We start from the raw sequence: 12,784 nt of genomic DNA, 5'->3' as shown, positions 1-12,784 counted from the left end.
TTAGTTCAACCCTACTGGCAAAAGAAGTTTACATTAGAACCAGTTTATGAAGTGAATTCCTTTGCCCCCCAGAACCTCTCGTCCATCCCCGAGGGGAGCAAGCAGAACACTACAGCTCTGTCTGCAGACCAGACCTGCAGTCAGGGCCAGGAGAGTGGAGGGGAGAAGGAATTAGGAAGGCAAACACGTGTTTGTGGCAACTCCCTTCTCTGTGGACCTTTGCCCAGGTCTGGCCCCAAACCTAGGGCGGCCACAACGTCTGTAGCTGGGCAGCACCCTGCTGTAGCACAGTCCGGTCCAGGAGCGAGGGAAACTGCCCACCCAGAGGAGATAATATCTGGAAGGAATGAGGATTTGGGAAAAGTCCCAGTGCTAGTTTAGGGCCAACCAGTCTCCACCTTCTCTGGCCCCCTCCCACTGGTTCCTCCCCTTGCAGCTGCTCTAGTCCTTATAAAAACTCCACAGGCTTTCACGAACAGCCTGCAGGAGCCTCTCTCCCCTCTGCTGCCGCACAAGCCGGTGAGACCAGCCCCGGGACGCGAGAGACCATGAAGAGCCTTCTCCTTCTCTCCATTCTGGCTGCCTTGGCCGTGGCAGCTCTGTGCTACGGTGAGAAACCTTTCTCCTGCCGTTTTTCTCGTTTTTCCCTTCTGCCTCGGATTTCAGTTTATTTTTATTTTTTCCCCTCCCTCCTCCTCTTCTTCCTCCTTTCTCTAATAGAATCTTAAAGAACCATCAATTTAACATTTCCCAATCCCTGTGGACACTGATGGGTCCCATCAGGCCTTCTTTACATTTGAAATATCCAGACTTTTGTAGGCAACTTAACAAGCTTGTCCTGTCTATGGTAAGTCACTATACACCTAGAAACATCGCTGTTTCAGAAAGAAGATACCAAATTCCCAGCCCTTGAGTTCTCATTTTTGGGGATGTTTATTTATACATTGGGAACAGTTTGGTTAAAGGTATTAGTTAAATCACTCACCTTTAAGAAAACCTGTTTTCCCATGAAGTGTTAAGTTTAGCCCCTGCAGGGACGGGACAATCTCGTGAACTCACTACATTTGTTCAGTGAATGAATTTAAAAATGGAGTTTTGCATTTAAAGAATCTCAGAGGAAAATGGATTGTATAATTTCAATTGTCAAAAGATAGATTCCACCCGGTTTCTCTGTGTTGTTAACTACACCTGTGTCTGTTCAAAGTTTATGAAAGAAAATCTGAAGTAAGATTATTTTCAATCTGTCTTACGCTTCAATTATCTGGATATCTAGATGTTTGTACTCTTCTTCTGACTCTTGAAATTATTCACATGTTTTTGTATCAGAGGATTTGGTCTCTTCGTCTCCTTTTTCATTTTTCAAATAAAATCACTTGCTTACGAATATCAACTTCTTATAGACAAATTTACCTACTGTGCACAGGAAAGTCGTAGAAAGAAGAAAACTTTTGCTTTTGGCATCATCTCAGTTTTTCCTCTGAACTGGCTGGCGTCAGCCCAGTGTGAGTTGTCAGCTGGAACCAGTGGTTTCTGTGGCTGCCAAGTTAACACAGGTTCTTAAGAGGCTTCAGGAACCTCTTAGAAACCTAACTTGGTAGAGCCCGGCTGACCATCTCCCCACCCTGCCTGGAGGACTGGGCTCTTTTCTGGACCCTTCCGTCCCTTTCTCAACCCTACTCTTGGACAGGTCCCAGATTTATCAGAGAAGAAGACTCTCTGGAAATCTGTTTGTAGCACTTTAATTATCTTATTTCACCAGCCTGAAGACCTCATAGCCCTTGGGAACTTTTAGCCAAGACAGTAGCCACTGGCTCCTTCAACATCAGAAAAAAACTAAAGCGTAGAGATGTCTACACCAAAGATAGAGCTAGAGAAACAACTCATAAATCCTAAATGCCTGAAATTTGTAATCCTCAGGCTGCTAACTATATTCTTCACGTCTTTTTGACTCTTTTCTCTCCTTCCTTCCCTAAATTTAGACCGTTGCCATGTGTGATAAATAACAATCAAATGAATCTTTTTTTTTAATTCCAGAATCTCATGAAAGCATGGAATCCTATGAAATTAGTAAGTGAACACTCGACTTCCTTATTTAAATCTCATGTATTAAAGAATCTCTCTTCCTATTCTTAAATCGACAAAATGGTAATAGATGGAGGTCGTATAGGGAAGGGAAAGAGGGCCTCTTTTGGAAAACTAAAGTAAATTTAAAAATCTGTTGACTCGAAAAATCGCCCGATGAGCAACTGTTTAAGCTGGAGAATAGTGTAATATGGCATCGAAGCTGCATTCAACAGGGTTGGAGGTATACGGAAATTTTAGGCGGGCACCACATCAACCACATGGATGGAAAACAAGGAGTAACGACAAATGGCAAAGTATGGAATTAGAGGCCTAGTCAGCTGGGAAACCACAGTCGTCAGCGTGATGTTGAACGCTGTTGACTCTCTGAACTTACGAAGACTGAGTATAGGGAGAAGTAATGTATCACTCTCATTTTCAATTTGTTCATCAGTTTCATCATATTTACACAGTCCATTTCGGGTAAAGTTAAGCTTTACAAGTCCTCAGGACAGAAAGAATTTCTCCTCGTGGGAATTAAACACACATTGACTGGGACGACTAAATTGAGAAAGGCAAAGCAATTGCCCAAAGGTGAAATAAACAAACAAAAATAACTGCGGCCTATGTAACTAATCTCTAAAAAACATATACTGATTTCTTTTCATCAGGCAGCTTGTGAAATCGGCTTTATCTTTCCCTCTGACTTTTGTAAGATCTCTCATTACATAAAATGCATGAGTTAATGAGTTTTCAATTATATTTATGTCAGGGACTATTCATGGAAATATTTTCAACTACCGGTTCCCTAAAACTGCAATTATTTATTTTTTCTTTTAAGATCCCTTCATTAACCGGAGAAATGCTAATATTTTTATATCCCCGCAACAGAGATGGAGAGCGAAAGCCCAAGAGAGGTAGGTAACAAAACTTGATGAGGGGAGCTAATTTTTCCCAATGCAGCATCCCAGATCTGAACAGAATGAAAAACAGGTTTTGTAAATCATATGTATTATTTCTAATTGTATCCCCAAATCAAAGAATTTAAAAACAGTATATAGAAAACAACTGAGTTTCAAGAAGACTAGCTTGTGAAAGACCCAGAAAACAGAGGGAGGGAGAAGGGAAAGGAGGACAGAAAGAAAATTTCTATTTTCGTTTAAAAAAAAAAAAATCCCCCGCTCCACCTTTCCCCCTGTTAAATATCTCTAATATTGGGGAATGAGTGGGATCTCTCGCCTATATTTTCTTATTCTTTCTTTTTCTTTCCCCTTTTCCTTTTTTTTCCTTTTTTTCCCCCTACTCTATTTATGCTTCTTATTTTGGACCTCTTTTTCTCCCCCCCCACTTTCTAGGATCAGAGAAAGCACCAAGCCCGCCTATGAGCTCAATCGGGAAGTCTGTGATGACTTCAGGCTTTGCGAACGCTATGCCATGGTTTATGGATACAATGCTGCCTACAATCGCTATTTTCGGAAGCGCCGAGGGGCCAAATGAGATTGGAGAAAGTCTCTCTCTTTCCAGAGCCTGGTGCCTGGTTTTGTATTCCTTCGCAGTAGCATCATTGAACTACATAAACACATACGAATTGCTTATTTCTTAAATGTTCTTGTCTGGCTGCTGCCCTTCTTCCAGCCCCCAGATTGATAAGCAGTGAAAGTGCAATGTAGTGAAAGGTCAAGAGTGAGTTAAGATGTGAGATTATTACATAATAAACTGTTGTTTGGATACTTTCATGTTGCGAGTCTGATTTCTTCTAGAAAAAAAAAATGCTGAGATATTTACATCATGGCCCACCTAACCCAGAATAGGAAATTCTGTTAATCATACTTCAGAGTTGATTAGAAACATAACTACATAGAAAGAATGAAACTTAGAAGACACTCAGCCATGATTTGTCTAGACTCAACCTTGGGATTGGTGAATGATTGCCTCCTATTGTATGTTTTCCAGGGTTTTCAAACCTCATAGATGATTAATCCTATGATTTTTCCTGCTCCCAAATTTCAAGTGGCCCTAAATTCCTTCTGTGTGGATCCCAGGGTCTAACCTGGTTCATCACCCTCATCATTATTTCTTGAGTGTTACCATTTCCTGAGATGTCACAGTTTCAACTCACTTGGGCCAAGAAAAATGTCTGCTTTCACAATAGCCAGAGATTTTTAAACAATTCAATCATGGAATTTTGGAGCCAGACAAGATGCTATATCTCCCTTAAGCTTGGTTTGGCAATAAGGAGATGAGGCGCCCGAGTCTCCAGCTTGGTAGTTCAAGACAGAGCCCAGGACTTTTCAATCCCACTTCAGACTTTGCTCTTCTCTGCCATGAGAACTCATTCATGTCCAACTTTTCCATCCGCTCCTTTTGGTAGGCCCACTGCCTTCATCTCCTTAGTGGATAATCTTTCTAATCCTTCAAAATCCAGCTCAAAACTCAAGTACTTTATGAAATCAGTAATGATTAAATCCGCCTCCCTCCTATCACACCACTCAAGTCAGTGTCTAGCCCTTCGACAATATATGTAGAGTCAAGTACAATACTATTATTCAATTCATATTTTGATTAAAGTTTCTTTTCATGTATATTTTCTTGGCTAACATTATGGTAAGAAACTGCAATTTCTTTTCTCTCTACAGACTTGGTAATATGTTCTGTTCACAAAGAGTTTTCAATGAAAGCGGAATAAAAACGGAGTGACCAGTCGTGCCTGGGAGCGATCGCCCAACGTTGAAAGTGTTACATTCATCATAATAATGTGTGTTATATAATTTAAACCATCATCATATTAATATGATGATGGGCGCTTTATCATTTTCTAAGCTATTTTGCATGTGATAACTCATTGGGTCTTACAACAACCTAGAAGATGGGTAAAATTTATTAGATGGTAAAGTTGAGACTCAGAGAAGTAACCTTCTGAAGACATTGTAGTAAATGCAGGGGTATATCACTCAGGCTGAGGTATTATTCCCCTGGCCACCAGGTGTACTGGCAGCCGATGGTTCCCAGCTAAGGACTTGAGTGCATTCTCTACAGAGCCCTAGTGCTCTGGCTTGTGTGCATCTCTCTCCTCTCTGGTACTCTACTCTCTGACCACCAGCCACCTCTCTGGACTCCCAGCTCTATCTCCTCAATTTAGGAAGGCAATAAGGCTCTGCTGGGTTCTATTGTCCATCCCATGGCTGAAAACTTTCCAAGAAGCTGGGCAGTTATTGGACTCATCCTCATTTGCCTCAGTGTCAAAGAGTCCAAAAGAAGGTAAAAATGGGGGGAAAGGGGACCAAAAATGGAAAACAAATGGCAAGATGATAGACTTCAACCTATCACAGTAATCTCATTATATGTAAATAGTCTGAATAGACCAGTTATTTTCTTGCTTTTACATGTGTTATAGATCTTATTGGATATTTTTGTTATTTTGGCTTTAAACAGTCAATTATTTTTTAAAAGACTTAGATAATTTTAAAAAATCTCATACATTTACCCACGTAGTTTCCATTTCCACAGCTCCTCATTCTTCTCTATGCATCTAGATTTGCATCTGGCCTCATTTTCCTTCTGCCTGAAGTACTTCCTTTAACATTACTTGTAGTTCAGGTCTGTTGGATTCTTCCAGTTTTGAAATTTTGCCTTCATATTTGAAATAATATGCAAATTCTATGTGGTCAGTTTTTTAAATTCTTTTAAGGTGTTTAAATTCTTTTAAGGTGTTCCACTCTCTTATGGTTCACATTGTTTCTGCTATAAATCTGTTGTCATTCTTACCTTTATTCTTCGGTATGTACTGTGTCTTTTATGTCTTGCAGATTCTAAGGTTTTTCTCTTTATTATTGGTTTTAACCAATGTGATTATGAAGTACCTTTGTGTGGTTTTCTTTATTTTTCTTGTTCTTGAGGTTTATTGAGCTTCTTGGATTGCATTAAATTTAGAAATTATCAGTCATTATTTCTTCAAATATTTTCCTTCCTTCACTCCTCTTCTCCTTTGAAGACTGCAATGAAATGCACTTGAAGTTGTCTCACAGTTCCCTGATATTACTTTCATTTTTGTAAGTTGTTTTTGCTCTGTGTATTTCATTATTGACAGTTTATTTTAATGTGTCCACAACTTTGTTAACTTACCTTCAGTAATATCTAATTTAATTAGATATAGTTATAATTATAGTTATAGTTATAGTTATAGTTAATCCTATCCAGTGCATTTTTCATTTCAGACATTATAGTTTTCACCTATAGGAGTTTGATTTAGATGTTTTCATATTTTCTATGTCTCAACTTTTTTAACATCTTAGATACAGTTAGGATAACTTTTTTAATGTCCTTGTTTGCTAATTCCAGTATCTGTGTCACTTACACATTGGTTTTGATTGGTTGATTATTCTACTTATTATGGATCTTAATTTCCTAGTTCTTTGAATTCCTGGTAATCTTTTACTTGACACCAGACATTGCAAATTTTATTTTTGTGTGTGCTGGATATTCTTGTATTTCTGTAAGTATTCTTGAGCTTTGTTCTGGGACAGTTAAATCACCTGGGGAAACCTTCATTGTTTTACACATTGCTTTTAAAATGAGACCAACTCGGGGCACCTGGGTGGTTCAGTCGTTGGGCGTCTGCCTTCGGCTCAGGGCGTGATCCCGGCATTCTGGGATCGAGCCCCACATCAGGCTCCTCTGCTGGGAGCCTGCTTCTTTCTCTCCCACTCCCCCTGCTTGTGCTCCCTCTCTCGCTGGCTGTCTCTCTCTCTCTCTCTCTCTGTCAAATAAATAAATAAAATCTTTAAAAAAAAAATGAGACCAACTCAAAATCTAGTCTAGGGCCAGTTGCTTTCCCCACACTGAAGAAAGACCTTCTGAGTACTGTACCCAATGTCCCATGACTGGGTGGTAGAAATAGGCAATAATCTCAGCCCTGAGTTAGTGCCAACCACTGTTCCCTCTATTCCTCTTGGATCATTATTTTCTTATATTTATGTGCCAATCAGTTCTCTACTACATATCCAGATATTCAGAGATCCCTCTCTCAGTAACTCTCTCTTCTCCAGTATTTTGCCATGTAAACTATAACCACTGTTGTTTTCTATTGTACTATTACTATTATTGAAAAGTACCACCCTCTGGATATTAAGATATGGCAAGATGATTCTTCTTTGGGGATTCCCACTTATACTTTGAAAGAGTCAGCAGAACTTACAGCCAAAAACTATTGATAACACAGGCCAGCTTGGACCTATTCCACTCTTCCTCAATTCTCCCCTATGCCATATCTACCTGTGCTGATGAAACATGTAGTTTCAGAATCCTATGCCAGGGAAGTTCATTTTTGTTTAAGGAAAATTCGTTATCTTAGCTTTTGTGTTCAACTGGGTTTAGAATTCATGCAACTGTATTTTTATGCAGTCATAAAAGTATCCATGTTAGAATGGAGTTAAAGTTATGTATTTAAGTGGTAGTACTAGTAGTATATTTAAGCACTATTTAAATCCCTATGATTACCTTTTCAATAAGGAAAATCTTCAAGTAATCTGTTGTTCTACCTCAGAGTTCTTAAGTACCTTGATTATCCATCATTTGTAGCCTTTCCTTCATGTCCTCAACCCTGATGCTCTAGCCCAGTTCTTTGCCATAATACAGAATTCTAATGAGAGAAAATTCTATAGCGAACCTATTTTGATTTGGAAACTTGAAACTTTCCCCTAGATTGCCTCTGTTTTTTTATTCATGAACTAGAGTTCTATTTCATCCTATATGGCCCTCCTCTGGAGCCCAGACACTGCTAACTCTCTGATGGTATATCTTCTCAGAGGATATATCTTCTGCTATGCCTACTCCATTAGTAAGAATCCCTGACAATTGATTTTAATTCAGAGCAGAATATATTAAGCCACTCCATTTTCTCTGCAAGAATGGGGCATCTTTATCCACGATGTGTTAGGCACCCTAAACTACCAAGCATCATACCGTGACATGTCCCCAGTAGAAGACTACATGGGTCTGAGAACTCAGATAAGGAAGCAGGAGTGGCCTATTTATCATATTTTGTAAACCATGTGAAGAATTTATACTTTCCCTCCTTACCATTCTAGTATCTGTGAGTTGGAAATCCTGATTCGTATAGAGAGAACAATTTTACCAGAGGACATTGAAAGAGTCCCATTTAAGCTCTGGATGCTGTCACATCAGTCTCTTCATGCTAAGAGAACAGTTAACAAGTAACAGAGTCATCTTTTCTAAAGGGGGTCATTGAATATGTTTATCAGGAGAAGGTAGGGCTTCTGAATCTAAGAAGAAAAATACATTTGATATCTAAGTAATCCATCAGAATATATCCTGACATTTCTCTGCCCAATCGTGATAGTAAATGGGCAAATAATATATCAACCATGGTCTGAGAAAAGCATGGTGCCCAGCTCACAACTCTCAGGAATGCAGAGCTATTTCACTTAGTAAATTACACACCTAGACCACCAGATGTGTTAACTAAGAGTAAGGTAATCAAGAATGGATAATTGAAGAGGGAAATAGTATTAGTAGTGACCATACAACCAGCCGCCGCAGCACGGGATGTAGTTGGTCCGGCTAACCTTTATAAGTATTCTTTTTTTTTTTTAATGTTTTTTTATTATATTATGTTAGTCACCATATAGTACATCCCTGGTTTTTGATGTAAAGTTCGATGATTCATTAGTTGCGTATAACAACCAGTGCACCATGCAATACGTGCCCTCCTTACTACCCATCACCAGCCTATCCCATTCCCCCACCCCTCTCCCCTCTGAAGCCCTCAGTTTGTTTCTCAGAGTCCATAGTCTCTCATGCTTCATTCCCCCTTCTGATTACTCCCCCTTTCTTTATCCCTTTCTTCCCCTATCGATCTTCCTAGTTCTTATGTTCCATAGATGAGAGAAATCATATGATAATTGTCTTTCTCTGCTTGACTTATTTCACTTAGCATTATCTCCTCCAGTGCCGTCCATGTTGCAGCAAATGTTGAGAACTCATTCTTTTTGATAGCTGAGTAATTTTCCATTGTATATATGGACCACAACTTCTTAATCCAGTCATCTGTTGAAGGGCATCTCGGCTCCTTCCACGATTTAGCTATTGTGGACAATGCTGCTATGAACATTGGGGTGCATATGGCCCTTCTCTTCACTACGTCTGTATCTTTGGGGTAAATACCCAGTAGTGCAATGGCTGGGTCATAGGGTAGCTCAATTTTTAACTTCTTAAGGGACCTCCACACTGTTTTCCAGAGTGGCTGTACCAACTTGCATTCCCACCAACAATGTAGGAGGGATCCCCTTTCTCCACATCCTCTCCAACAATTGTTTCTTGCCTTGTCAAGTTGTGCCATTCTAACTGGTGTAAGGTGGTATCTTAGTGTGGTTTTGATTTGAATTTCCCTGATGGCTAATGATTTTGAACATTTTTTCATGTGTCTGTTAGCCATTTGTATGTCCTCATTAGAAAAGCATCTGTTCATATCTTCTGCCCATTTTATGATTTGTTTTTTTATTTCTTGTGTATTGATTTTGGGAAGTTCTTTGTAGATCTTGGATACCAGTCTTTTATCTGTAGCATCATTTGCAAATGTATTCTCCCATTCCGTGGGCTGCCTCTTAGTTTTTTTGACTGTTTCCTTGGCTGTGCAGAAGCTTTTTATCTTGATGAAGTCCCACAAGTTCATTTTATCTTTTGTTCCTCTCGCCTTTGGAGATGTGTCATGAAAAAGGTTGCTTTGGCCGATGTCATAGAGGTTGCTGCCTATGTTCTCCTCTAGGATTTTGATGGATTCCTGTCTCACATTGAGGTCTTTCATCCATTTGGAGTTTATCTTTGTGTATGGTGTGAGAGAGTGGTCAAGTTTCATTCTTTTGCATGTAGCTGTCCAATTTTCCCAGCACCATTTATTGAAGAGACTGTCTTTTTTCCACCAGATGTTTTTTCCTGCTTTATCAAAGATTAGTTGCCCAAAGAGCCGAGGGTCCATTTCTGGGTTCTCTTTTCTGTTCCATTGGTCTATGTGTCTGTTTTTGTGCCAGTACCATGCTGTCTTTCTGATCACAGCTTTGTAGTACAGCTCGAAATCTGGCATTGTGATGCCCCCAGCTTTGTTTTTCCTTTTCAACAGTTCCTTGGCGATTCGGGGCCTTTTCTGGTTCCATACAAATTTAAGGACTATATGTTCCAGTTATTTGAAAAATGTCATTGGTATTTTGATCGGGATAGCATTGAAAGTGTAGATCGCTCTGGGTAGCATGGACATTTTAACTATGTTAATTCTTCCGATCCATGAGCATGGAATATTTTTCCAACTTTTTGTGTCTTCTTCAATGTCTTTCAAGAGTTTCTAGAATATAGATCCTTTCCATCTCTGGTTAAGTTAATTCCAAGGTAACGTATGGTTTTCAATAACCTTTATAAGTATTCTGACTTGCTCCAGGAGTGAACTAGATTCCAAACACGAGCATATACCAAAGGAGAAAGTATAGAGCTAAGAGAGGAGATCACTGTTACACTAAAACTGGGAAACACATTTCTATAAAACAGCCACAGCTTCCAGGAAAAGGTGACTAGATTGTAATTTTTTCCTGGAGAAGAGACCAACCAGAATCCTGGAGAAGCTATTGCTGGAACATATTGTATGAAACAAGTGGATGTAACAGTGCAAGCATGGACTGTAATTAATTTTATGGTGTTTTGCTCAGCTCAGATCCCTTCAGGACTAGGGCACTCAATCCCTCCCATGCCACCAGCTGATAGCTTTCAGTAGGCTGAGTCCCTCTCCTAAAATTGCCCTTAGCTGAAGAGAGCAACTTGCTCCAAGTCACGAAACAGCCCACATCTCAAAACTCGTCACTCCAAGGGCATAAAGACCTAGGCCCTTTTCCCTGACACTGGCATCTTTCAGTCTTGTGATTCCTCCTTTCCTGTCTTCCCTTCCCCCTTACAAGCTCAGTGTTAAAGAGCCAGAATGCATTCGGCATAATTGCTCAGCTTATGATACATGTATACACACACACAAATACAGCACAGGTAGGATATGGAAATCTTTCAGTGGACTTAAAATTCATCCTAAGATTGAAATTGGCCCCAGTTTTTTCTGATGTAAAAATGTAAACCCCCCTCCTTCAAGTTATCCTTAAGTAAGTTGATGCTAGGGACTACATTATGATGCTCCTCTGTGAATTTCTTTACAGAAATGAACTGGGTGACCTGTTGGGGGATTTTCCATCTCTCATTTCTCTGAATTCAGGCATTGAAGGCTAACCAACAAATAAGAAAGCCAGAAACATAAGTCACCTGGGGTTGTTAAAACATGAGGTTAAGCTTTGAAAAATACTGTTCAAGAAATGTACTGTTCAAGAATTTCCCAGTTAATACAGGAGATTTTTATGGTGTTTGCCTAGAAACACTCTGACTCCTTTACTTTGGAGAAAGCAATACACAAAATTCGTCTCTACCCATTTTATCTAAGGATAATGACCACTCCTTTTGACCACAAACCTGTAATAAAATAGGAAAATAATCTGCATATGTTTAGATACAGCTTTTAAACATTCTGAGAGAGAATTTTCCTTTTTACAAGAAGTCTTGGAAAAGTTCCTGAAGATAATGATTTTGTATTATAAAAATATTCAAAGAAAATCATAAGCGCTATGAATCACTCGTAGGAGTGAATTAGACCTCAAACTTGAGAGTATACTAAAGAAGATGTCATAGAGCTGAGAAAGAGGAGATACATTTTTCACTGAAGCTGGTAAATACATTTCTATATACACCCATGCTATCCAGGAAGAGGTGGCTAGAACTACAAAGTTTAGTAGAAGCATAAGGACAAATAGCACCCATCTCTCTGAAAACATAAAAGGAATTGAGAATTAGAAGTAAAATGGAACAAATTTAGACCAGTGTTTCCCAAATAAGTATTCTAAAGAATGATGTTCCAGCCAGTGTCTTGCCAAAAGTTGTTTTATGCCCGAATAAGTTCTACCATTTTTGCATAATCTATTCTTGGAGATGTGTATTTATGTGAAATTTGCTATATTAAACCCTCTGTGTGTTCCATCAGTAAAGGAATCTGTTTGAATCTATTTAACACAGGGGAACACAAGATAATTTGACAATAAAATATTCTTTTTAAAGGGTATTGGTCACCATCTTGCACAACTTACTTCAGAATTATTTGTCAAGCCCAGCCTCTCTCTCTTTCCTTCTATCACGTGCCCAACATGTATTTAGCATTTAACAAGTAATTATCACATCCCTGCTCTATACCACGCGATACAGCCATACAGTAGAAAATGATCAGTTTGCACTTGAATCTCCAGTGTTAGAAAATTCTCTAGGTCACATGATACATGAGCTCATTTTTGGATAACTGATTGTTAGGATAGAAATTTGTCTTATATTGGGGCACCTGGGTGGCTCAGTCGGTTAAGCCTCTGACCCTTGATTTCAGTTCAGATCACAATCTCAGGATTGTGAGATCAGCCTCGTGCCGGGCTTCACGTTCAGCACAGAATCTGCTTGGACCTCTCCCTCTGGTCCTCCCCACGTTGGCTCTCTCTCTCTTTCTCTCTCTCTCTTTCTCTAAAGTAAATAAATTTTAAAAATCTTTTAAAAAATAATTTTTCTTATATTGAATCAATTTAAACATTTTGGCATTAATTCTTCTCTCTAGAATGAAACAGTGCATATATTCAATGCCTCATTTCTC

At 39.2% G+C, this 12,784-nt stretch overlaps 1 protein-coding gene across 1 annotated transcript; it reads left to right on the top strand.

Moving 5' to 3' along the window:
* Nucleotides 1-458: 458 nt before the first annotated feature.
* On the top strand, nt 459-3,789 carry MGP (matrix Gla protein). The gene is made up of 4 exons (XM_026502362.4): nt 459-609; nt 2,035-2,067; nt 2,903-2,978; nt 3,417-3,789. Exons 1-4 carry the CDS (start codon nt 549-551, stop codon nt 3,556-3,558), a joined length of 312 nt encoding a protein of 103 aa, XP_026358147.2. The 5' UTR covers nt 459-548; the 3' UTR covers nt 3,559-3,789.
* The last annotated feature ends 8,995 nt before the right edge of the window (nt 3,790-12,784 follow it).

This window comes from Ursus arctos, unplaced genomic scaffold (genome assembly GCF_023065955.2).
Source record: "Ursus arctos isolate Adak ecotype North America unplaced genomic scaffold, UrsArc2.0 scaffold_26, whole genome shotgun sequence".
In the NCBI taxonomy this organism is placed as follows: Eukaryota; Metazoa; Chordata; class Mammalia; order Carnivora; family Ursidae; genus Ursus; species Ursus arctos.
The sequence above is the reverse complement of the archived record's forward strand: the minus strand, read 5'-3'. Positions and strand labels throughout refer to the sequence as shown.